Source organism: Podarcis tiliguerta (genome assembly GCF_965153285.1).
Source record: "Podarcis tiliguerta genome assembly, chromosome: 13".
In the NCBI taxonomy this organism is placed as follows: Eukaryota; Metazoa; Chordata; class Lepidosauria; order Squamata; family Lacertidae; genus Podarcis; species Podarcis tiliguerta.
Window position 1 is genome coordinate 44,417,245 of NC_139546.1, and position 26,714 is coordinate 44,443,958.

At 43.1% G+C, this 26,714-nt stretch overlaps 5 protein-coding genes across 5 annotated transcripts; 2 read left to right on the top strand and 3 right to left on the bottom strand.

Moving 5' to 3' along the window:
• Positions 1-3,014: 3,014 nt before the first annotated feature.
• LOC310662627 (olfactory receptor 6J1-like) lies at positions 3,015-3,986 on the top strand (the record flags this gene model as incomplete). The annotated part of the gene is made up of 1 exon (XM_083409572.1): positions 3,015-3,986. One exon carries the CDS (start codon positions 3,015-3,017, stop codon positions 3,984-3,986), a length of 972 nt encoding a protein of 323 aa, XP_083265698.1.
• Positions 3,987-9,268: 5,282 nt separating this feature from the next.
• LOC310662628 (olfactory receptor 6J1-like) lies at positions 9,269-10,237 on the top strand (the record flags this gene model as incomplete). Its single annotated transcript, XM_083409573.1, has 1 exon — positions 9,269-10,237. The coding sequence occupies one exon, from the start codon at positions 9,269-9,271 to the stop codon at positions 10,235-10,237; it is 969 nt and encodes a 322-aa protein (XP_083265699.1).
• Positions 10,238-14,204: 3,967 nt separating this feature from the next.
• Positions 14,205-18,521, bottom strand: LOC310662629 (olfactory receptor 6C74-like; the record flags this gene model as incomplete). Its single annotated transcript, XM_083409574.1, has 2 exons — positions 18,477-18,521; positions 14,205-15,166 (listed from the first exon to the last, which is right to left on the bottom strand). The coding sequence occupies exon 2, from the start codon at positions 15,150-15,152 to the stop codon at positions 14,205-14,207; it is 948 nt and encodes a 315-aa protein (XP_083265700.1). The 5' UTR covers positions 15,153-15,166; positions 18,477-18,521.
• A 1,705-nt stretch (positions 18,522-20,226) lies between these two features.
• On the bottom strand, positions 20,227-21,177 carry LOC310662630 (olfactory receptor 6E1-like; the record flags this gene model as incomplete). Its single annotated transcript, XM_083409575.1, has 1 exon — positions 20,227-21,177. The coding sequence occupies one exon, from the start codon at positions 21,175-21,177 to the stop codon at positions 20,227-20,229; it is 951 nt and encodes a 316-aa protein (XP_083265701.1).
• Positions 21,178-21,193: 16 nt separating this feature from the next.
• Positions 21,194-26,281, bottom strand: LOC310662631 (olfactory receptor 6E1-like; the record flags this gene model as incomplete). The annotated part of the gene is made up of 2 exons (XM_083409576.1): positions 21,194-21,213; positions 25,339-26,281. 2 exons carry the CDS (start codon positions 26,279-26,281, stop codon positions 21,194-21,196), a joined length of 963 nt encoding a protein of 320 aa, XP_083265702.1.
• Positions 26,282-26,714: the final 433 nt, after the last annotated feature.

Below are 26,714 nucleotides of genomic sequence, written 5' to 3' on the forward strand. Positions count from 1 at the left end.
GAAGAAGAAGAAGAAGAGTTTGGATTTGATATCCCACTTTATCACTACCCGAAGGAGTCTCAAAGCGGCTAACATTCTCCTTTCCCTTCCTCCCCTACAACAAACACTCTGTGACGTGAGTGGGGCTGAGAGACTTCAGAGAAGTGTGACTGGCCCAAGGTCAGCCAGCAGCTGCATGTGGAGGAGTGGGGACGCGAACCCAGTTCCCCAGATTACGAATCTACCGCTCTTAACCACTACACCACACTGGTGAAGGACTGTCTCTTTGTGGTCAATGCTCAAAATGAGTGATTTTGTGTGTGTGTCAGGTGCAGTTGCTGATTTACAAGAAATGTTGACCTGGAATTGCAGGTAGCGGGAGATAGAAAGTAGAAGAATCTCTCAAGGGAAGAACTTGAGGTGGAAGACTGTCATAGATATTCTTGCTAACTTTCACAAAATGACATTTATGTTGATTTGAATTGATTTAAAGTTTGCATTCCTAATCTTGTATGGTGCAAGTATAGGCATTCTTTGTGGGGTGCTGGTGGTATTTTATATCCTGGTCTGCACACATGTAGCTATTTAAGACACTTTATTGGTATTCAAAGCATACATATAGAATAAGAGCTTTTCTACTTGAAAAACAAAACAAAATGGTGCTGGCACTCAGCATGAAGTTGTTGCAATAAGTGAGAAGGTAAAGGACCCCTGGGCGGTTAAGTCCAGTCAAACTTAACTATGGGGTGCGGCGTTCATCTCACTTTCAGGCCGAGGGAGCCGGCATTTGTCCACAGACAGCTTTCTGGGTCATGTGGCCAGCACGACTAAACCACTTCTGGTGCAACAGGACACTGTGACAAGAGCCAGAGCTCATGGAAACGCCGTTTACCTTCTCACTGCAGCGGTACCTATTTATCTACTTACACTGGCATGCTTTTGAACTTCTAGGTTGGCAGAAGCTGGGACAGAGCAACAGGAGCTCACCCCATTGTGCAGATTTTAACTGCTGATCGGCAAGCCCAAGAGACTCAGTAGTTAAGACCACAGTGCCACCCATGTCCACTCCCCCCCCCAGTAAGTTCCACACTTTTAAACAGTACTTTTTAATAGAAAAAAGTGCTGGTACTGCATGTCTTTGAGTACCTCCAGAATAAACAACAGCACTGCATAGAAACTTTTAAACATCTTGTAGTACACAGCAGCCCCTCGGCTGTAAATATTTCCCATTTCCCATCAGTAAATGAGAGTGACTTGTGCTCATAAAGAAAGTTAACCCTTTCTCCCAGGTCCAGTTCTCCAACAATCAAATGCTGGGGCATTTATTCCATCTAGTTGACTGCTATGCTTTTCACTGATTCACAGCACTGAATTCTCATCACCTCTCATTCTATTTATCTGGCAAAATATTAGAGACATGATATGAATATTCCTTCACTTGGTTTATGATTCTCAGCAACTCATAAAACTCATCTTGAATGTAAGTTGGAGCACTATAATCCCCTGAGTTCTTCTCTGGCTTGGATCTTGATTTGAGCCAGAGAATAACTCATCTTCTTTCCGTCTGACACTGCTGCAAAGCTTTGACCTCTCCCAGTTTTCCATTTTAAGGAAGTTGCTCCCAGAAGAGCAAGCATCCTGACTGAGCAAATGGATAGCTTTAAAAGAGGATTAGACAAACTCACGAAGACTACCAAGGGCTATTCACTATCCACAGTGTCTATGTTCTGCCCCCAGAGGCAGTATGCACCTGAACACCAGTCACTGGGAATGACAACTTGTGTTGTGTTCACATTCTATTGTGCAGTTATTCCTATGGGTATATGTCTGGCCACAGTGAGAACACAATTCTTGACTAGAAGGGCCTTTGACTTGATGCAACAGGGCTGTGTTCTATTCCAATGCTCCTTTCCACTGAGCATCCTTGTGATGTAAGTTCGGCTGAGATACACATAGTGATTATCCCAAGGCCACCCAGTGCATTTCATAGAAGAAGAACATTTTTTTGAGTCCAAAACTCTCCACCTGAAATTGAACACTCATTCCAACACAGTACATTGGTAAAAGGGAGAATAGGATGATGATGATGATGATGATGATGATGATTTCATTACAAAGGAACTGGTTCAAAAGAACTAAATGAAATTCCCATTTCATCGACTACCACATCAACTTTTGTATTAGAGAATTATTCTAACAATATCCCTGGAGTCTGTCTCTCTAGAGCCCCACTAATGATTTCAGACTCTCAATGCATTACTAAATGGGATTCCTCAAATCTGTCCTCTCTCATTTGCACACATTGGAAATGTAATGGTTCTAGGGGTTGCTTGTGCGTAGGCAGCGGAGGACCCTTCCTCTCCCCGCTGGTCCCCGGCAAGGAATCATGGGACCGCCTCGCCGATTCCCCCATCTGCCCCCCTTCTCCACTGGAGCTACGTTGATTCTCTTCCCCAGAAGACGGGCTGCCTCTCCCACTCCCGGGACACTCTCTGGGATCCCTTTGGAGCGTGCTCTCTCCCTCGGACACTGATGGCAGTTCCCTGACTGGAAACAATTCAATTCTAACTACAAATGGGCGGGTTACTGGCTACAGAGCATGGAGGGAGGAAGATTTTTCAGTAGAATTCATCTTTTAAGAAAACATGGGCAGTTGAGATCAAAGAGGGTTGAAGAATGGAGTATTTTACAAATCCAGTTTGATAGACAGACAGCAGGTTTCTTGACAGAACACAAAATAACACTGACTATCTAGAAGCATCTTCCTTGCAACCATGCCTACAAATCCAGTATTGGACATGACTGGATTTTTGCTTGCTACAGTAAGTAAATGTTCATGTTTGTCATAATTGTGTATTTGATTAAAGTCATTTAGTAGATTTATATCCCATCCCAAATAAATGCCTAAAAAGTTTGGTGGGAAAGATGAGTAAGGATTGTAAAGCACCACCTGTGTTTTGGGTTCAAAGTTCTGACTCTCACCATTCTACTGTTCCTTCAAGAAAATGTGCTGAGAGTGACGAGGGGAAAGTCTGATGGAGAACCAGAGCGTGTCTGAATTCATCCTGCTGGGCTTCTCCATTGACCGCCACGAAGAGATCCTTCTTGCCCTCTTCTTTTTGGTCCTCTACGTTGTGACCGTGCTGGGCAACATGGTCATCCTCTTTGTGGTGTTGGTGGACAGCCGGCTCCACACCCCAATGTACTTCTTCCTTGGCAACTTTGCTGCCCTAGATATCTTCTTCACCTCGGCCATCAGCCCACAGCTGCTGTGGAGCCTCTTTTCCAACGACAAGTCCATCTCTTTTGCTGGCTGCATGACCCAATCCTATTTCTACTTCTTTCTGGGCACAGTGGAGTTCATCTTCTTGACCTCCATGTCCTATGACCGATATGTTGCCATTTGCAGGCCCCTGCAGTATCATGCCATTATGAACAGCCAGGTGTGCATTCAAATGCTGGTGGGTTCCTGGCTGGGTGGATTCCTCTCGGTCCTCTTTCCCACCATCCTGATCACCAGATTGTCATTCTGTAGGTCCAACGTCATCAATCATTTCTTTTGTGACAGCGGCCCACTGCTGGAACTGTCATGCAGCGATACCAGTTTCATTGAGCTGATGGACTTTTTTCTGTCTGCTGTTGTGATCATATGCTCATTGACTGTGACTCTGTTTTCCTACATGTTCATCATCTTAGCGGTAATGCGCATCTCCACCTCCACTGGCCGGGCCAAGGCTTTCAACACCTGTGCTTCACACCTGACCATAATCTCCATCTCCTGCAGCATCAGCATCTTCATCTATGTTACACCTTCCCAGAAAGAGACCTTGGAAGTTCACAAAGTGCCTGCCGTTCTCACCACCATCGTCTGCCCCTTTCTGAACCCATTTATCTTCACATTGAAAAATGACACTGTGAAGCAGGTACTCAAAGATGTGTTGAGACAGTACAAGGTGTTGATCACTCAGAAAGCTTGGGGTTCATTGCAAAAGAAAAGACCCTTTTAAGTAAGTTTAGAGGTGACTCATAGGCACAAGGGGAAAATGGAAGAAGCTAAAACAACATCCAATTGTTTTGTTTGAGACTGTGTAGCCACTGTGATTGAAGGGAGGAGAGCCAATGACAGATGTAGATAAATTCTCTATTTTATTTGTGTAATTTTTTATTTTTTATGCTTTATTGAAACTTTTCAGCGAGAAAATAAAGTGAATGAATATAAAAGAAAAATGACAAAAACAAAAAGAAGAAAACTTGAAATTGTGATAGGATACAAAATATAGGTTTATAAGCAATACTGTATATATACCGTTTTGGAGGGGGGATTTAAAATTCTCAAATATTATTATTTTAAATCATACACCGCTTATATGAAGTTTGACAGCATATAAATGTAGATGGACTCTCCATGCTCTAAGCATGCCAAAGACTGATATTGATCATTGCAGGGGTTTGGACTAGATGAGAGCCTTGGGCCCCTTTCAACTCCTTGAGTCTATGATTGGAAAGATAATACTATGGTCCCCTTTGAACAACGGACCAAAGATATGACAACTCTTGCAACGTATGAATGGATTGCTTTTAGGTGCTGATGCTATATGGATAAATAGAATAGTATTTGGAATGCATTTACTAAAAATATATAATGTCTTTCATACTGTTTGGAAATCTCTATTTCCTTTTAAAAATACCCCCCACTTTAAACATGGTGAATCTGTGTGAAATTCAGTACGGAACTCGAGGAAGGTGAACTTGTGGACTAGCTGACATTGCCTGGCACGAATTCTCATCAGTGATGGTCAATAAGGCCTCAGCGGTCAGGGATTGTGGGAGCAACATTTAGAGGACCACATGTTCCCTGTCCCTGATATGAATAAACTGACTACAATCAGGCTTCTTCTGGGTTAGGGTGCTGAGGAAACATTGAAAAATGGCACTGTGAAGCAGGAACTGAAAGATGTGTTGAGGCAATACAAGGTGTTGATTACAGTGGTACCTCGGGTTAAGAACTTAATTCGTTCTGGAGGTCCGTTCTTAACCTGAAACTGTTCTTAACCTGAAGCACCACTTTAGCTAATGGGGCCTCCCACTGCCGCCCCCCCAAAATTTCTGTTCTCATCCTGAAGCAAAGTTCTTAACCCAAGGTACTATTTCTGGGTTAGCGGAGTCTGTAACCTGAAGCGTCTGTAACCTGAAGCATTTGTAACCCAAGGTACCACTGTACTCAAAAATTTGAGATCCATGGTGGAAAAAAAGGGCCTTTTAAACAAGTTTGGAGGTGACTCAGAGGATCAAGGAGAGAATGAAATGAAAGGCAAGAGCAGATGAAGTTAAATTCTCTATTTTTTATTAAAAAACAAAACACTTTGAACATGATGCATGTGTGAAATGAGGTATATAAATTAAGGAAGCTGAACTTGTGGACCTGCTTACATTGCTAGACATGAGCTCTCATCAGTACCAGTCGGTTTGACCCAGTGGTCAACCAGGGGCCACCAGTTCTCTATCCCTTATATAAATGAACTGACCATGACTAGGCTTCTCCTGGGTAAGGACACTGCTATAACACCCTAGGTCACCCTGATATTGACTGGTAGCAGATTTAGAACATACCAGATAAAATACTTTTTCACAAAATACTAAACTTCTGGAGCTCACTGGTGTGACAAGTGGTTTTTAGATTGCTTCATAAGGATATGAGGGAGGGAAATCACAGAACAACAAGGGTATTGTTGCTGAGGCAGAGTCCAGGGATGGTGAACCTCAGGCCCAATGACTGACAGCAGTGCTTCATGTCCCTTTCTGGCCCTTAGGACTATTTTCAGGCCACCCCCCCAACCAATCCTGCTTCACAACCTTCTTGAGTGTTTTCCGCCAGCTACAATGTATCCCTGAACCCTGATAAAGTCTCTTGCTAAACTGGATGGAGGATGGAGGTGTCTGTGTCTACAGTGGTAAAATTAACATTCATGGCTCCATCCACTTAACACTCTTAGCTGACGCATCATTGGTATGTGGCCCTGAGAGGGTTGCCCAGCATTGAATGTGACCTTTGGGCTGAAAAATGTCCCCCATCCCTGGACTACTTAGTGTAGGCCACAAGATTATGGGCTACACAGGAAGCTGTTTTATTCTGAAACAGGTGGTTGGTCCATCTAGTTCAGAATTGTCTTCACTGACTGACAGGTGCTCATTGAAGACAACACTGACCTTGATGGATCAATGTTCTAACGGGAACTTTGGTCTGATGCAGCTGTATCTTTGTAGTTTTTGTGTTTTTTTTAATCAAGGTCAATACCATATGAAGGCACATGATGCCACCACTGAAACTAAGTAGGCCTGTGTCTGGTCAGTAGTTAGATGGATTACCACTTGAGAACCATATGCACACACCACCTTGGATTCCATGATGGAAGAAAGGCAGGACGTACGCATAAGAAAGGAAATAATAAAATTCAGAATTTTTGTTATGTATAGACACAGTGCGGGAACCATGTAGATGCAAGCCTTGGCATGATGACTGGAAAATATACAGATTTGCTAAAAAGCATAGTAATACAGGAAGCTGCTTTCCACCAAGTCAGATCCTTGGTCCATCTGGCTCAGTACTGCCCACAGTGATTGGCAAAAGATTCCCAAAGCTTCAGAAAGAGGTTTTCTCCTTGCTCCAATGCAACCATAACCATAACTCTAACGCCAGTCCTGTCAGGAGATCCCAAGGGGCAAAACCTGGGACCTTTAGCATGCACAATATGTGCCCTACCACTGAACTTCTGTCCTGAAGTCTCATTAAATTCAGTGGTAGATGTGCTTCACCTTGTAGGGTGACAAATAATGGAATCCCTTAGCTTCCTGTTAACAAGTAAGCCTTGCCTTGGAACGTTCTTCTGATTGCTTCCCTAGAGAAGATGAATAGAATCATCTTAGGAAAGTGAACACACAACAGATTGAGAAAGTAGGCTGCAGAATGGGAGGGGGATGAGATTTTAGGTGAGAAGAAGCTTCAGGTTTTTCTGTAGAAATTGAACATTGACTTCTTGTTCAACTTGTGGACTCACCTCACTTCCCATTTTTCCTTTAAATACTTTTTGGAATAATTTCTCTCCTGTTAGCAAGTGGGCCTTTTTCTGTCTCATTCCCTTTCCTTCCAATCCATTCTGCTTATACATTTTCTATCAATCAACTCCACACAAACAGCATTTGTATTTTAGGAGGAAAACACCCCCACATGTTGTGATCTCTTATTGAAGAGGATGTTCATTTAAGCTCCCCAAAATTCATGCTTAAAACGCTGGTAAGCAGGGAAAGTGCGGACTGACCGTTTCATGCCGTCTCAGTTGTTTCCCTGGAACAACAATATTGCCATTTCTATATGCTTCCAAAATGGATTAAGTTGATGGTAGATTAAGCTAATACTACATGAAGTGGTTTGTGGGAAGTGTGACACTTCAGCCACAAGGGCAGAAGACCAAATGATTCAGCAAAGTCATTTCGAACTCAGGGGGACTTTTGAGTCTTACGAATGTGCTGTTAGACAATTAGATGGTCATTCACCACTAGATGGATACAGCAAAGAAGAAGAGCACCTAGGGTCTCTCATTAAATGAAATAGGACTGTCAGGGAACTGCCATCGGCAGCACCGGAGGTGCCAAGGCTCTCTGAGGGAAAGGGAGACGTAACACCTGAAGAAGGAACCAGTAGGGGGCGAACAGGAATGTCAAGGGAAGGAGAGTCGGAGGAATGGCTCAGAGATGCTTCCAGTGAAAATAGTGGGGATGTCTCAGAACCACCTATAGGGACACCCGTTCCTCGCCGGAAACTGTCACGCAGAGAGGCCAGAAGACGTGTTTCCGTTAAGGAGCTTTTATGTTGGAAACGTTTCCGAAAGCAACCACTTTCGGATTCTGCTAGCGACTGACGCAGCCATGCTGGAGGGGCTCCGTCACAGGCAGAGGTTTGAGAAGCTGTTCAAACTCTGAGGGATTGCAATTTACACACAAGCAGCTCTTCATCCCATCACAAGGACTAAACGGAACATCAGACTGCATCTTGTTCATATGCTAAAGTGAGTATTTTTACACAGCCGTTTTTCACTGTTTCAGGCAAGTTGCCTTCCATTTATATTGTAGGATGAGGCTAGTCTTTCTTGTGTGAATAATCTGGAGGGTTCTACTAAACAAAAAAAAAGTGTACAAACATGTTGATAATGGGAGAGAATGTGCACAAAAAGGGTATTACTTTGTTTTCAGGACAAATCAGAAGTCACTTTGTAAAGTTTGGATTATATGTCACAGTCCCCTCCTCCTGTTGTCCTCTCTAAGCCTCTTGGGTCAATTGTCTTACAGTTTCAAAACCACAATCAGTGAACAAATGCTGTAGATCAGTAGGGGTGACACAGGTCTGAAATTCCCCGGATGTATATGGAATATTGTAGTTGGTAGCGGTGTCTGGCTGGAAATCGGCAGAAGTATCTGGCAAAATCTGGACGTATAGCAACCCATGTCAACAGTGTCATTTTTGCTGATTTTCCATAAAAATGGCTCAACAACTTTTCTGTCTGGATTTTCATTTTTTAAAATTTAAAATATGGCAACCCTAAAATAAGGTTGATCAGGAGCTACTGGGAGTTGTGTAGCTGATTTGCAGTAGACCAGAAAGGGTTTCAAACTCCCAATCATTGGGCATCGAGAGCAACAAAATGGCTTCTTCTGCTGAATTGGACTGTGGAAATGAAGAAAGTTAACCAAGAGAGTACTTCTCAGTTTAGCTCAGTTTCACTCAGAGGCACCATGGTCTCTCAGTCTATTTGAAAGTCTTTTCCACCTGGTTCTGCTTGGTAGATCTTAGGATTATAGTTCATCATCATCGTCATCCAAAATAGATCTGACAAGTCAGAAATCTGCAAACCCCTGCTGCAGATCATCAGGTTGTGGTTGTAGATGGGGGATGAGGAGGGAGGACGAAGAAGTAGTACAGTTTTCAATGCTGATATACAATCCTTAAAACTGCATTTGAAATTTAAGCAGCCGAATCTGTATATGATTCCATGGGCTCCCAGATTTCATTAGAAACTTTTAGGCAGATGCTGGACCACAGCCTTTCAGGGATGGTGTAGCAACACATAGCCTACATCAGCAGGGAGTTGGTCTACAAGATTTCTGAGGACCCTTCCAACTCTTTGAAACTCAAACCTGGGCTAGAAATTAATTCTATTGCTGCTGCATGCCAATTTATGGAGGCAAATTCTCTTTGTGTTTGTTTGTGTGTGTGTTTTGTTTTGAAAGATTAGAGATGGGAAACCACACCGGATATGAAGACTTCATCCTGATAGGTTTTCTGATGCAACGTGAAGCAGAGATTCTGTTGGCAACAGTTCTCATAGCTGTGTACATCTTGACACTGTTGGGTAACATAGTCGTTCTGTTCATTACCTCCACCAACAGCAGCCTCCATACACCCATGTACTTCTTCCTTGGCAACCTCTCCATCCTGGACCTTGCTTTTTCGACTGTGACTGTTCCGAGCTTGCTAAGGGGCCTTCTTTCTGGAGCCAAGACCATTTCTTTTGCTAGCTGCATGGCCCAATCCTACTTCTACTTCTTTTTGGCCACAGTGGAGTACTTCCTCTTGACGTCCATGTCCTATGACCGTTATGTAGCCATATGCAACCCATTACGTTACCCCATCATTATGAATGGCCAGGTTTGTGTCCAATTCGTATTGGTCTGCTGGCTGGGTGGGTTCATCTCTGTCCTCTATCCAACCATCATGATCACCAAGTTCTCCTATTGCAAGTCCCATGTCATTGACCACTTCTTCTGTGACAGTGAGCCTCTGCTGAAACTATCCTGTACCGATACAGGCTTGATACAGATAATCACTTTTCTGCTGTCAACAATGGTCATCCTCTGCTCCTTGGTTCTAACTCTCATCTCCTATGCGTACATTGTCTCCACCATTTTGGCCATACCCACTGACACTGGGAGGAAGAAGGCCTTCAACACATGTGCCTCTCATCTCACCTTGTTCCTAATGGCTGTAAGCATCTCCATCTTACTGTATGTGATCCCGTCTAAGAAATCTGCTTTGGGGGCTCGCAAAGTTCCGGCATTACTGAGTAGTATAGTCAACCCATTCCTGAGTCCTTTCGTGTATACACTGAGAAATGATTTGGTCAAGGGCATCTTGCAAGGGATTTTTGGTCAGGGCAAAGCTTCGGAGACCCAGAAGCTTCGGAAGCTGCTCGTGAATCATGCTTAATTTTGTGGGCAAAGCACTGACTTCAGTACATAGCTGGAACTTTCCAATGACCCTCATGTTCAATTCCTCAATATTCTGTCTTCAGCTACACTTTTTCAATGTAAGCTCTTGTTCGCTCATGAGAAGATCACCACAAACTTTGTATGATAGAAAGAGTTGTGGTGATTTTACCTGCACTTATACCTTACAATTGAACAAAATGTTCTGTGGTGGACCATAACGTCATTTTCTGAGATGAAGAGGGAACTATATAGTCCTAAAACAGGTGCATTTTGTTTAGCAGGGGTGAGCTACCTCAGGCTTGGGAGACAAATGTGGTTCTCCTAGCCTCTCTTTTTGATTTTCAGGACTTTCCCCAAACCACACACTATGTATGAGTGGAACATATCATTGAACTATGATAATGCCTTTTCAGTAGCCAGATTTAGAAGGCGGAGGAGATTTTTAACTGCTGTTATTTTCAGACAGTCGAGAGTCAGAAACTTTGCCTGATATACTACAAATCAACCAGAGATTTAACAGTAGCTATTCTAATATACCTTCTGCCCATCCCTGGAATTTAATACTATTTATTGATCCATATAATGAATCAACATTAGAATGCACACAGAGAGGAATGCATTTCCTAGACCTTGCAGCTAAGTGCTGCCCTCCTGCTTTGTAAAGTAGCACACACACGCATGGTTTCAGGAATAAATGTAGCCTGGTTGAAGGATAATGATTATTGGCATGTAGTTTAAAGCGGATTTGTGTGTTGAAGGGGTTAGAGTCCAGCTAAGCATGGGGAGACTTGAGATCATATCCCTACTCAGACATAAGTTAATGAATTGATTTGTTGATTTCTGCTTGACTCATTGGAGTAAAAGGAGAATAAAGTAAATTAATGAAATGAAATGCAAAATCAAATACACCTGAAATACATTTTTGTTCAAGTGCTTGGAATATACTGTGAATTGCCCCAGGAAAACTGGTTTTTCCAGCAGTTTGTTAAAACTACCTTGGTCCTGAATACCTGAAGGAGCGTCTCCACCCCCATTGTCCAGTCCGGACACTGAGGTCCAGCGCTGAGGGCCTTCTGGCGGTTCCCTCACTGTGAAAAGTGAGGTTACCGGGAACCAGGCAGAGGTCCTTTTCGGTGGTGGCGCCTGCCCTGTGGAACGTCCTCCCAGCAGATGTCAAGGAAATAAGCAACTATTTTATTTTTAAAAGACAACTGAAGGTGGCCCTGTTTAGGGAAGTTTTTAATGTTGGGTGCTGTATTGGTTTTAATATTCTATTGGAAGCCGCCCAGAGTGGCTGGGGAAACCCAGCCAGATGGGCAGGGTATAAATAATAAATAATAAATTATTATTATTGTTGTTGTTGTTGTTATTTGGTTGGTAGTACTCAAACCAATAGCTTCAAGTTATAAGAAAGGCGATTCTAACTAGAATCCTAGAATCCTAGAGTTGGAAGAGACCACAAGGGCCATCGAGTCCAACCCCCTGCCAAGCAGGAAACACCATCAGAGCACTCCTGACATATGGTTGTCAAGCCTCTGCTTAAAGACCTCCAAAGAAGGAGACTCCACCACACTCCTTGGCAGCAAATTCCACTGTCGAACAGCTCTTACTGTCAGGAAGTTCTTCCTAATGTTTAGGTGGAATCTTCTTTCTTGTAGTTTGGATCTATTGCTCCATGTCCGCTTCTCTGGAGAAGCAGAAAACAACCTTTCTCCCTCCTTTATGTGACATCCTTTTATATATTTGAACATGGCTATCATATCACCCCTTAACCTCCTCTTCTCCAGGCTAAACACCAGGAAGAACTTTCTGAGGGTAAGAGCTGTTCTACAGTGAAATGGACTCCCTTGGAAGGTTGTGGACTCTCCTTCCTTGAAGGTTCTATCAAGAACTGTGCTCGCAGGAAAGCATGGTTGCTGACACAGCCATTGACTGCATCCAGACTCTGCCTATCTTGGAAGAGTTAGATGTCCTTCCTTCCCCTGATGAGCTGAAGAACACCATCAACTCCCAGAATAAGACAGAATTCCAACAGAAGTGTTGAAGGCCTGCCTTAACTCTTCCCTCATGGTGCACCCCCACACCTTTTCTTGCAACATTGGGAAACAGGATCCATGCCACAAGACATGTGTGACCCCATGTCAGGGGCTGGACTGAGGAGGAATGGTGGAGGCCACCCCCTTTTCTCCTGAACCTTTCCGAGAACAGGAGGACAGTATAGATTTAGAGCAGTATTTAGTTAAACACTGCAGATGGTAGAAGCTGGGAAATATTGGAAGAGGAGCAGCAGGAAGAAGAAGTTCCAGGAGAGAGGCAGCTGACAGACTCAGTGACCTTGGAAAGCATACCTGACCCCCCCCCCCCCCCAGGACCAGGCGTGCATTGAATGTAGTAGAACAGAAAGCTCAGGGGCAGAAAGCTCAGATTAGCCGATGCAGGGGTGATGCAGAATAGGGAAGATGCAGTGGGGTGGGACTTTACTTGGAGCAACGCCATTATTAGGGAAGGCTGCATTCCTTCATTGCTTTCTGTGAATTTTTGAATAAATTGCTTGGTAATTTTTTTTATCATTTCTCTGATTTGTGGCTGACTCCGCAGCCTGACACTGCAGCATGGTCAGTCATTATTTAAAACATAGCTTTTTAAAGTGCCCCATTCTTTAACTTGGTAATTTTAGAACAATTGGAAAGAGAAGTAATCCCATAAGATTCAAGGAAAGAACTCACTATGAGTTAATTGTGTTTTTTTTTTGTTGATTTTAAAAAGCAACCTCCCTCCAGCTTTATTTTTTTTTAAACCAAATTTATTAATCAGCAAAGGCAAAAGAGATAACTAGATTGAGATATCCAAATAAATACGAAATAGCAAGGGATCCAATACAAACAAATTCAAAGAGGTGCAAATTTCAAAGAATGGTCATGTTTGGTTCTCACATTATTTCAGAAAGTGTGAATTAGGTGGGCTCATCTTGAAATGTGAACTGAAAAAACTCTTTCCCCATCACTATTTCTGTTGAGCACATACAATATCCATTCAGAAAAAGCTCCCAGTACATACTGATAATGTGTAGAGAAGACCTGATTCTTCCAAAGATTACAACAGAAAATATCCACAACTGATAAATGTGAGGACTTCCATTAGGAAATAGAGACCATTATATAACAGCTCTCAAACAGGATCATCCCTCACTTCCTGGGTTAAGAGTTGTTAAACCACTCCGGAAGGGGAAAAGGGATCTCCTAATGTCAGGCTTCAAGGAATCGGCTTCCTCCTCCCTTGGCAGTAGATAAGCAAAACAAAGTGAGCAGAGTCTTCTTAGCAGTTTGAATTCTATAAGAACCACAGCGAGGGATAACAAATGTCTCCCACTAAGAATGGCAGTGCTTCCAATTAAGGCTAACCCCCCCCCCCATTCCTGCCAATCCATATCACCTCTACTTCTGGTAACCTGAGCTTGTAGTCGCTGTACTTTGCTGTACTTTCTGTTCAGCAACTTTTTCAGCTCTCCTAGAATGTGGGGGGAGGGGAGGGGGATGCTATCCAACAACTGTGAATCTGTTAACCCTCTCTCTTCCAGTGTTTCTTCTCCAAGCTGCTCTTCATCCATTTTCCCAGCTTTTCCCTTCTGAACTATGCCCCTCTGCAAACCACTGTTCTACATCTATACTGTCCTCCTGCTCCTGGGGAGATTCAGGGTCAGGGGGAGGCGGTGGCTCCCACCATGCCTCCTCATTGTAGCCCTCCTCAGCATGGTCCCTGACACCTAACAACTCTAAGAACCCTTAATAAACGACAGTTCCTGAGATACTTTGGGGGAAGCCATGGGAGTTTAAAGAGATGCAACACTGCTTTAAATGCATGTTGTGAATGTGACCCATTCCACAAAACAGAATTTAATGGAAATGATTGCCTATTGCAGCTGGCACCCAAAGGTTCCTGATTTTGATGCCAAATCCTACCCAAAATCAACTTGGAGTCTTACAAAATCTACCAACAAATTGCTTCGTTGTTCCTCTCAAGGCATCCTGGACCTGTCTATTCCTAAGGCAATATATGAAAGGGATGAGAAGAGGGGCCACCACAGTGTTCAGAAGAGCCACCCCTTTGTTGAAAATTAATTCATTGGCACCTTTTGGTTTTATGTACATGAAAATGCAACTGCCGTAGCCGATAGATACCACGATGCTGTGAGAAGCGCAAGTGGAGAAAGCCTTTTGCCTCCCTGCTCTTGACGGGATGCGCATGATGGTGGAAATAATATTGATGTAGGATACAATGTTTATAGCCAAGGTCCCGAGGAGAGAAAGAACAGCAATGAGGAGAACCATGAGTTCCAGAAGACTTGTATCTGTACATGCCAGTTTAATCAGAGGCCCAATGTCACAGAAAAAATGGTCCATGGCATTTGGACCACAAAAGGGCATTTGAAATAATGTAATTGCTGGAGCCATGATAAGCAAAAATCCCCCAGCCCAAGAGCAGAGCACCATCAATGAGCAGGTTCGGCCATTCATTATGGTTGAGTAGTGAAGAGGGTTGCGGATAGCCACATATCTGTCAATGGACATGACCGCCAGCAGAGCAAACTCTGTGGTTCCCACAACCAGGAATAGATACACCTGTGTGAAACAACCAGGTAGGGAGATAGTCCGTTGGCCATTGGCCATGTTGGTCAAAGCTTTTGGAAGGACGGTGCTGGTGAAACCAATGTCCACAATTGCAAGATGTCGGAGGAAGAAATACATTGGGGTGTAGAGCTGGTTATTCACCAGCGTGATCAGAATAATCACTGTGTTTCCCAATATGGTCAGAAAATACGTGGTGGAGAGCAGGAGAAAGATCAAGATTTCAAGCCAGCATTTGTCACTGAAGCCCAGGAGTATGAATTCCCTCACAACAGTGTTGTTCCTCATTTCTGGGCACTTCTCTGAAAACAAAGTGAAGGAAAATGAGTCAATAAGGCTGGCCTCTCCAAAAGCAGAAGTCATTTAGTATTGATTCACTCCGATTAAATCAATACAGTAATTCCTCATATATTTAAGAATGGACTTGCTGAAACCAATCAAGGTCTCTATGTGTCAGGGACTGGCTGGATGAGGAAGAGTTTGGATTTGATATCCCGCCTTTCACTCCCCCTTCAGGAGTCTCAAAGCGGCTAACATTCTCCTTTCCCTTCCTCCCCCACAACAAACGCTCTGTGAGATGAGTGGGGCTGAGAGACTTCAAAGAAGTGTGACTGGCCCAAGGTCACCCAGCAGCTGCATGTGGAGGAGCGGAGACACGAACCCGGTTCCCCAGATTACGTGACTACCGCTCTTAACCACTACACCACACTGGAGGAGTGGTGGAGACCGCCTGACCAAGAGGCTTCCGGGGAGAGCACAGAAGTAGGTAATATGGTCCCAGGTTCATGGTGGTAGGATACAGGACACCCCCCCCCCAAAAAAAAGAACTGGGACATATTGGAGGGTGAGTCTGGCGATCACACAGGGCCCCCGGACGTTTGACGGTCTATTTACCCTGTGCCACCACTGTGATTGCTTTCTTCACCCCACTTCTCACGGGGACACACAGAGTCCAGACAGTTGTTAACATTAACAAATAATCAAGTTTATTTTTAAATGCAGGAACAAGCGTATGGATTCTGTTTATTTTTCTCTTGTCAGTTTCTTAATCTTAGTTCCTAACAACTCCAAACTGATTATTCCAACTATCTATCTGACTCCACCTAACAATTCCTCTCACTCTCTCACAATACAACTCGACCAACCCACTGCCTATTCCTCCCTCTTCCTTCTCCAACTCCCAAACCTCAACTCTCAACTCCCAAACCTCAACTGACTTTCAAAACCTCCCACTCTGACTTTTACTCCCCCCCCTTGCATTCTCACTGGCCAATCACATCACACCCATTTTAACCCTTTCCTTATGACCCATCCTAGGAGGCAAACGCCACAGTGAGGAACAGGGGGAAGCCAGCAGGTGCAGCAGCTCTGAACAGAGGCAGGAACCAGATGTGACAGAGACAGTACCGGAGTCAGTTGATAGTATGTCCCTTGAGAGCCTGCCACATCCCTTTCCTTTCCTAAGACCAGGTGTTTCATCCATGTCACAGAGCAGAAAACCAGACAGAGACAGAAAGTCCTTTGGCAACAGCCATAGGCAGCATGAGGGGGCTGACACATAGAAAGTGATCTGGTGAGGAGAGGACACTCTGGACAACAGCTCAAGCTTTGAGGGAGCACACTCCTTGCGTTTCTGCTTGATACTAATAAATGAACTGCTTGCTGCATGCCTGGTTTTTCTTGACTGTTCGCTAAGTGTGTTGCCTGTCAGCTCCCTCGTGGCACTAAGCAAGCCATCATTTCTTTTCTCCCACAGTGGCAAACCAGATGTCTGAGGGCCGTGACCCTCTGTTGTTTGTCTCTAAATTTTTGGTTGTTTCCATGTATCAGTGAATTTTGGTGCCGGTGTAAAGTCACGAGGTCCCCATTTTTCAGTAGTCCAATATGAATTATTTTGGCATGGATTCATCAAACACAGCTGAATGCTTTGAGGAAGGAGGAAGAAATATGGGCACTGTAAATCTGGAATTTATGTAAATAATATCGTGCGGATATGTAATAATATTACAGAAACTAAGGTAAACTAATAAGTAGTAAATGTGTAGGTAACAATAATATATGAATTGGGGTATGAGTTTGGTTGGGAGAGCGTCTGCTTGGAATGTGGGAAGTGAGTGGTGACTGGATAAGAATTTGAAAGGGAGTGTGAATAATGGGAGACAGTTCAGAGAAACAATTGTGTGGTAATTGCATTGAGATATGGGAAGAGTGTGTTTGGGTGGTGGCAGAGTTAGTTTAATAAAGGAGGCCCAGCATTGTTATTAGTCACTGTGCTGTATGTAACCAATAAGACGCTGTAAAACTAGAAGTATACACTTCTGTAACACTAATCAATCATCAGATCTTTTAATATTTGTATCTCAATAAATTATTTTATCATACACACTTGCCTTTTGATTGGTAATGATAGCGGTGGGAAATATATACAGGTACAGTGGTACCTCAGGTTACATACACATCAGGTTACATATGCTTCAGGTTACATACTCCGCTAACCCAGAAATAGTGCTTCAAGGTTAAGAACTTTGCTTCAGGATAAGAACAGAAATCAGGCTCTGTCGGCGTGGCGGCAGCAGGAGGCCCCATTAGCTAAAGTGGTGCTTCAGGTTAAGAACAGTTTCAGGTTAAGAACGGATCTCCAGAATGAATTAAGTACTTAACCCGAGGTATCACTGTACTTACTAACAATTGTAGCAGATGCAGTTGGTGGATGGATGGCAGCTAATAGATTGAGGTTGAATTCTGACAAGACAGAAGTACTGTTCTTGGGGGACAGGGGGTGGGTGAGTGTGGAGGACTCCCTGGTCCTGAGTGGGATAACCGTGCCCCTGAAAGAGCAGGTGTGTAGCCTGGGAGTAATTTTGGACTCATAGCTGCCCATGGAGGCCCAGGTCAATTCTATGTCCAGGGCAGCTGTTTACCAGTTCCATCTGGTTCACAGGCTGAGACCCTTCATGCCCGCAGACTGTCTTGCCAGAGTGGTAAATGCTCTGGTTATCTCCCACTTGGACTACTGCAATGTGCTGTATGTGGGACTACCTTTGAAGGTGACTGGGAGTGGCTGCCAGGACCATATAACACCTGTTCTAAAGGATCTTCACTGACTCCCAGTACATTTCCATGCACAATTCAAAGTGTTGGTGCTGACCTTTAAAGCCCTAAACAGCCTTGGCCAAGTATACCTGAAGGAGTGTCTCCACCCCCATCGTTCAGCCTAGACACTGAGGTCCAGTGCTGAGGGCCTTCTGGCAGTTCTCTTACTGCGAGGTTATAGGGAACCAGGCAGAGGGCCTTCTCGATAGGGGTGCCCTCCTTATGGAACACCCTCCCATCAGATGTTGAGGAAATAAACAACTATCTGTTCTTCTAAAAGGCAACCCTGTTTAGGGAACTTTTTAAGGATTGATGTTTTTATTATGTTGTAAGCTGATAATAATAATAATAATAATAATAATAATAATAATAATAATAATGACATAACTCTCAGAAACCTAGCCCCAAGCTGCATACCTTACAGAGAGAAGGAGAAGCTGCTAGAAGAGAGTTGCAGTGTTATATTATTTATAACACAGCCATTCACCATCCGGATACGAGTTCTCTGAAAGTACTCACCACTTACAATCCACACTCACCAGAGGGCTTCAGCATATTCTCCTTGGTCCTCTGCAGAATGGTGCCTAGACTCTGATTTCTGCAGATGGCAAATGAGTGCCTAGAACTTACAAGCTGCAGCTGTTAAAGGATCTTAAATGCAAGACTTAGTTGTGCTGAAGCTGATTTCCTGCTTGCTTCCCAAGCAAAGGTAAAGGCTAAAAACTGCTCACTCTAACAGAGCAAGGCTCAGTATTATAGGGGATTTACTCCCAGTTTAGAACACATAGGTTTCCCATTTCCCATTTTTCTCAGTTGACTATGCCTTCCTGAATATTCTTTGCTTCCTTGCTTCATATAAGCTTATCAGCATGACTGTATGTATTTCTACATCTCTTTGCATCAGGACTGAACATGGAATCAGCCTCTCAGACATAGTGGTGCATGCTGACATCCCTAAGCACAAAGCATAAGAGATATTGGGTCTTTACTAGATAGGCTACACAAGAGACGTTTGTTCTAATTCTCTGAGGAGCAGGAAACCTACTGTACAACTGATGAATAAAGCTAATTTTGTAACATATTAGTCTGTAAGGGTCATAGGTTCTGGATGTGCAATCCATGTGCATTGGCAAGTTCTTTTTAGGTATTTCATCGTATTATTTTTGTAGATGCAAACCAATATGTAATATAGTGCTCAACCTTTACTTACCTCTTTGATAGTTTATGATCTGTTCCTTTTAGGAGTCTTTTGGTGTGTGCTTATTTTGTTGCTTTTTCATTTTGTAGTTTTAATCTTTGTATTAGCTTGCTGGAAAACAATGTGTGCAAAGCCTAGAGTGAATTGTATTATGTGAGATGTTACTCATACACCTTAAAATCTTCATTGGTTTACATGAAAATTACATATACAGTGGTACCTCGGTTTACAGCCATAATCCGTTCCGGAGGTCCGTTTGTAAACCAAAACAGGTTGTAACCCAAGGTGCGCTTTCGCCAATGAGGCCTCCCCCCCAAATTGTTCATAGTCCAAAAAATAAATAAATGGGTTGTAATAAAAAAAAAAAAAAAAAAAAAAGGTTGCAAACCCAAACACACACTTCCCGGTTTGACATGTTTGTAATCCAAGACGTATGCAAACCAAGACGTATGCAAACCGAGGTACCACTGTATATTGGCAGTAACTAACAAAAGAAAATCATTTTCTCCCAAAACTTTGCTTTCTTCCTTCTTTTACTCCTTTTAATTTTATTATCTCAGCAATTTTCAAGGTTTTTGCCAACCATTCACACTGAATGCCTTTGCATATGTTGCCAGAATATCAGTTGAACTGAATGCCATTGGGAAACAATGAGAATTCATTCTGCTGGTAACAAGTTCAAACCTGAACCTGGATTCTCTTTACCTAAATTGTTTTAGTCACTGATACTATGTAATGAACACTGTTGCTGTTTGATTCAGAGGGGAGTGAATAGAAGGAGCAGAAAGAGGAAAAGGAAGGATCACCATTAGCAAAATAATAACGGTGTTTGTCTGGGCAAAACATCCACCTTTTGTGTGGTGGTAGCATGTATTCGACCTAGCACACAAAAGGTCACTGGTTCAATCCCTTGCATCTCCAGATAGGATTAGGAATGTCCTCTGTCTGAACCCTTGGCAAGCCTCTACCCATCAGTATAGAAAATACAGGGCCAGATGCACCAAAGGTCTATCTCAGTACAAGACACCTTCCCATGTTTCTAAATCCTTTCTACAGTCCCATTTCAAATCATCAGTGCTTGAAAATCCCAGAAAACCTAATTCTCTGACCAGTGACATCTTTCAGGGCCTCCTTGACCTGCTTGTTCCTCAAGCTGTAGATGAACGGGTTGAGTAGCGGAGACACCACATTGTTCAGAACACCCACCGTTCTGCTGAGGTCCAGTCCCCCACTCTGCCTTGGTTTGACATACATAAAAATGCAGCTTCCATAGGTGATGAAGACAACCAGAAGGTGGGAGGCACAAGTTGAGAAGGCTTTCTGCCGCCCTGCCTTTGAAGGGATGTACAAGATAGTAGAAATAATCTTAATGTATGAAACTATGGTCACAGTTAAAGTTCCCAGGACACTAAAAGTGGCCAGGAGAAAATCAAGCAATTCTAGGGACTGAGTATCAGTGCAAGCAAGCTTTACCAATGGCAGATTATCACAGAAGAAGTGATTGATGACATTTGGGCCACAGAAGGGTAAATGGAACAACAAAATAAGAGGAACAATAAGGTATAGGAAACTGAATATCCAAGAACCCAACACTAAGTGGGTACAGAGACGACTGTTCATGATGGTTGTATAGCGAAGTGGATTACAGATGGCCACGTATCTGTCAAAGGACATAGTAGCCAAGAGGAAGAATTCAGTGGTCCCCAGTATGAAATAGAAAAAGGACTGAGTGAAACAGCCTGCAACAGAAATGGTTTTGTCATCAAAGGCCAGGTTGAGCAAAACCTTGGGGATGGTGGAAGAGGTGAAACCAATTTCCAAGAGAGAGAAATTTCTGAGGAAGAAATACATGGGGGTCTGGAGACGATGGTCAAGCAAGGTGATGGAGATGATGAGGACGTTCCCACCAATGGTCAAGAAGTAGGTGATGAGGAGAAGTACGAACAGGAGAAGTTGTAGCCACCGGACACTGGTGAAGCCCACAAGGATGAATTCAACAACTATGGTAGACTTGTTTTCCATTGTAGGCATTCATCATTCATTTGTAGGGAAGGTTTTCTAGAAAAGAAAAGAAATCCAATTGGTAATGGAAAACTCAAGATGTCTCCAGTCATTGTTATAATGTCTAAAGGCAGCATTGATAGCAATCTGCAGGAAATGCTGAAATATGAGCAACCAAGAATAAAGCAATTTGGAAAATGAAACAATGGGAGGAATTAATCAGTGTATGTTAAGTTAAACATTTATATCTTTCTCAAGTAGTCAACATATTAACCTTAAATCTTTACAGATCCAGGATGTGCTTTTAAGGCAAATATACATTTATGGACCTATTTCTTACTATTTGCCATATATTTTCTCCTGTTGCAATACACCTTGGAAAAGGTCATGATCTATTAGTGGGTACTGACCCACTAGCTGAAGATTGGTTGATTATTTAATTTGTTGTTGTTGTTGTTTAGTCGTTTAGTCGTGTCCGACTCTTCATAACCCCATGAACCAGAGCACGCCAGGCACTCCTGTCTTCCACTGCCTCCTGCAGATTGGTCAGACTCATGTTTGTAGCTTCGAGGACACTGTCCAACTATCTCATCCTCTGTCATCCCCTTCTCCTTGTGCCCTCAATCTTTCCCAACATCAGGGTCTTTTTCAGGGAGTCTTCTCTTCTCATGAGGTGGCCAAAGTATTGGAGCCTCAGCTTCATGATCTGTCCTTCCAGTGAGCACTCAGGGCTGATTTCCTTCAGAATGGATGCGTTTGATCTTCTTGCAGTCCATGGGACTCTCAAGAGTCTCCTCCAGCACCATAATTCAAAAGCATCAATTCTTCGGCGATCAGTCTTCTTTATGGTCCAGCTCTCACTTCCTTACATCACTACCGGGAAAACCATGGCTTTAACTATACGGACCTTTGTTGGCAAGGTGATGTCTCTGCTTTTTATTTAATTTATTCTCCACTTAATATATAAAAAATATCTCTAAGCAGTGTACAAAAATCTCAAGCAACCACAGACAACTTAAACAAAATATTACAAAAATATACAGTTACATATAAAAATGTTACATTAATACAACTCTCAGCCCCCAGGTTTTCACCCAGGGTCGAAACAAACTCTTACCTCACCCACAAAAGTTCCACAATGATAAGAGTTCCAGGAAACAGCGGACGTTGCCCTGGTATCTCACTCTAGACTTGTTTCTTATAGGCAGGTCCAAGGTAAATGTTCTTCCTCAAGCTGCCCAGAGCAGTGTCCCATTCAGGCCAGTGGAACACACAGAAAGAAGGAAAGAGTGGCGATAGGAAAATTTGTGGAGACTGGGGTGGGAAAGAAAAGGAGAGATAAATCTTTCAAGCTGCTTCTCGTGCCTCTATAAATAATGATCATCTTTCTTGGTTCAATAAGAATGACATCATCATGCTTGCCAAAGTTTTTCCTCCTTTGCTCTTGTAACTATTCCCATTGAGGTTAATTGGTGAACACCATAACTAAATTCACTAGAGAATTCACTTTGTGTACGGGGATGTGGGAGGCAGGGACCGTTTTACTTCAAAGCTGGGATTCATTTACTTTATTTTACCCCTATTCATGAATCACTGCCTATAAAATATCTAGAATGTATTTTATAATAAAAGCATTGATGATAAAACAATTACAACAGTTTTGTATGTAAAACTTTTTTTTTTAAATGCCATATATAGAGACAATTTCAAATTCAATGTAGATACAGCCAGGGATGATAAAAATCTCCACTTAAATGCCTTGAAAAAGAAGGTCATCAGTTGGTTCTTTGAAGACAACACAGGTGGTCCCTGTCAGGCATGAAATGGGAGAGAGTAGTGTCACCACACTAAAGACCTAATTTCTACATCACACGGAACTGACATCCTATTGGGGTGGTATCAGTTGGCTTTCTAAGAAATGGAAAATTTTCATTGGGATGCTTTGTTAATTTTGTTTGATTTGGCCAATGGACCAATGGACAGTGCTGGCCCTACCATTAGCTGGAGTGAGAGGGCCACTTCATGCAAGGATGGTGAGCAGCAGGGGGCAATGATGTCAGAGACCAGGCTGAGGAATACTGCTCTGATGAGGAATGGTGGGAGCTGCCCCCTGTTCCTGACCAGGAATGTGAAGCTGCCCAGGAGCAGTGGAGCAGTATAGATTTGAAGCAGTGGTTTGCAGAGGGGCATAGTTCTGAAGACCAAAGTTGGGACGAACTGGGGGGGGGTGAACAGAGAGAGAGAGAGTTATCTGACTCTCTCGCTTGAAAGCCCACATCCGCCCAAGGTCACGGCAAGCAGATAAGGTGGCAGCCCATAAAGTGAAGCGGTTGCGAGATCAGGTTACAAGGCGCAGAAGTGACTAGGGAGGAAGTGGGTGGAAACCTTAATTGGGAACACCGTCATTCTGAGAATGGCTGCTTTGTTCTTTTGCTGTGATCATTCAAGACTCTTTAAATGGTACACAACTCTTTTTGCTTTGTTCTGCTTATCTCCAGCCCAAGCAGGGAGGAAGCCGAGTCCCTAAAGCCTGACAAATGGTGAGGTGTTGAAGGACAAAACTTTGTGTGCCACATGGTCTTCCCTTTAACCTCCTAAACTAGCACAGTGCCCTCAGGTGACTGAATGGACATTTCTAACACATGCTCCATTCATAACAATTGAACAAATAGTCAGCCTTGTTTTCTGTGTTGTCCTTCAACTTAGGGAAGGTGTTTTTCAGCAAATACTGTATCGTGTTTCTCTTCTAGCTCCCAACATCATGTCTCATGCTGTTCCACAGGGTCTTCCAACCTTCTAGAGCAGACTTGAAGGGAAGTATGGGACAATGTAGAGAGAAGGAAAGAACAGGAATTACCTTCTCCTCCCCTTTGATGAAATATTCCTCAAAATCAATAAGCCTTCTGCAAGCAAAGAGGCATCAGTATGTTTGTGGAACTCAAGTGACCATTCAAGTATCACTTTTCCCACACAGCATCAAACCCTAAAAAGTGTCCACTGTCTCAGGCCTATGAATTATGTATGCACATATGTAAGTATGTATGTATGCATTTCCCGTCTTCATGGAGCTCAAGGTGATATATGTTGATTCTCCTCCACACTTTATCCTCGCAAGAAGTCTGTGAAGTAGGTAAGGTTAAGAAAGATTGCCTGGCCTAAGGGTCACACAGGGATCTTACAAGTTGAGTGCAGGTTTAAGCCTGAGCTATCCAGTCCCAGTCCAATAATCTTAACTACTAAACCACACTCCTTACAAACTTCATACCACAACTTCCTGAATTCCTTTTTTGGAATGTAGGCTACCGGGGAGTTCTGTGTCCAGATTATCTGTATTTGCTCTTTTCTTGAAAATGTCTCACATTTCCTGAATACAGTGTTGGTGAATCAGTGCTCTCTCTCTCTCTCTCTCTCTCTCTCTCACACACACACACACACACACACACATTTTCCACATACATTTTGGTGGCAAGGAAAACAATATAGTATTAAAAGGAGAATTCTCTCAATGCCAATATCCAGATTTGGGGCAAATACTCTTTGGCGAGAGAACCTCAGCAGAGATTTAAAATCGCAAACTGTGCAGCAAAGTAAAGAGTGGAAATATAAGCCATTAGACCTTTAAAAAATGCCCTTGTGAGTTCCTCCCAAAAATTCCCTCTTCCATTATGATAGAAAAAGACCATGCGTCTGGTAAGTTAAAGAAATGGTTTACTTACAAACTTTCCGAAGGTCAGGTTCATGTGCTTTTCTATACAGCATTCAAAAAAATGTAGCACAGGCAGTAAAACTTGGCTTAGTTACAGCGGTGAAGTTTCTTAAATAATTGGTATAGGAACACAAGAATGTCCCGTAAGAGCCACACAGTGAACTTGGAGAAACTAGTTCAGACCTCTTTCACCACTGAACTTCTCTGGTTGACTGAAGTACAACAGTAGGCCTGTGTGAGGTGGAGGGAACTAAGACTGGCAGGACAGCTTACACCATGGCATTAACCCCTTCATGCATTAATTAAACTTAAGCATGTTGCTTATATGAAGCTGGTTATCCCACAATACATTACCAGAATATAAATGACATTGAGTTCTTAGAAGTTGACAAAAGAAAGTTAGTTTATAAGTACAGCTTCAGCAACGATATGTATCAATACTTACTGTTTAGTATTATTTTTTTGCTCTGATATACCTGAATCACCCTTCCAAAATGAAACAAGCTGTCTAATTGTTGCTCTCAAAGCATCTTGAACCTGTTTATTCCTCAGGCAGTATATGAATGGGATCAGAAGAGGAGAGACAACAGTGTTTAGAAGAGCCACCCCTTTCCTGAAGCCTAACTCACTGGTCCCTCTTGGTTTTATGTACATGAAAATGCAACTGCCATAAGTGATGGAGACCACAGTGAAGTGAGAAGCACAAGTGGAGAAAGCCTTTTGCCTCCCTGTGGTTGATGGGATGCGCATGATGGTGCAGATAATATTGATGTAGGACACAATGTTTATGGCTAAGGTCCCAAGGAGAGAAAGAACAGCAGCGAGGAAACTGAGGAGCTCTAGCAGACTTGTGTCAGCACATGCAAGTTTCATCAGTGGTCCATTGTCACAGAAAAAATGGTTGATGGTGTTTGGGCCGCAAAAGGGCATGCGGAATAATACAACTGCAGGAACGATGATCAGCAACAATGCCCCAGCCCAAGACCAGAGCACTAGCAATGAGCAGATCCGATTGTTCATGATGGTAGAGTAGCGAAGAGGGTTGCAGATGGCCACATACCTGTCAATGGACATTGCTGCCAGCAGAAGGAACTCTGTGGTTCCCAGGGCAAAGTACAGAAAGGTCTGTGTGAAGCAACCAGCTAGAGAGATAGTCTTCTGGCCAGTGGCTATGTTGGCCAAAGCTTTAGGAACAATGGCACTAGTATACCCAATCTCCACAAATGCAACATGTCGTAGGAAGAAATACATTGGGGTGTAGAGCTGTTGATTTACCAGTGTTATTAGAATAATCAGTATGTTTCCCACTATTGTCAAAAGGTATATCCCCATTAGCAGTAGGAAAAGGATGACTTCAAGTTCATGGTTGTCCGTCAAGCCCAAAAGTATTAATTCTCTCACCATGGTGTTGTTCCTCATTTTAGGCACATCTCTGTAAGTAAAGGGACATCAATCATTTCAATACTGACCATTTAAAATAAGCACAAGTTGTTCAGCTTTGATTCTTGCATTGCCACTAATATCATGAAGTATTGGATCATCTCAGGGGTTGCAGCAATGGACTTTGGGCTTTCAAATTTCAGTAGCACTCTGTGTGATGCTGAAATTTGGCACCCCACCACCTCTGGCCTTCATTATAAGTTATTGCTGTGGTGCCCTTTGTGCCATCCTCTCAGCTCAGAATCCAATGCGGATGAACTGGCCGTGCTCCCCTGAATCCACCACTTTTGGTTGTCAGCCACAGGCAAGCTTATGGCTGTTCTCTGTTGTGTCTCTCCCTCCACCCACCCCATATCTGGTAGTCAGTGATCTGCTGTCTCTGTCCAAAAGGACTCATAACTACCATGTAAAC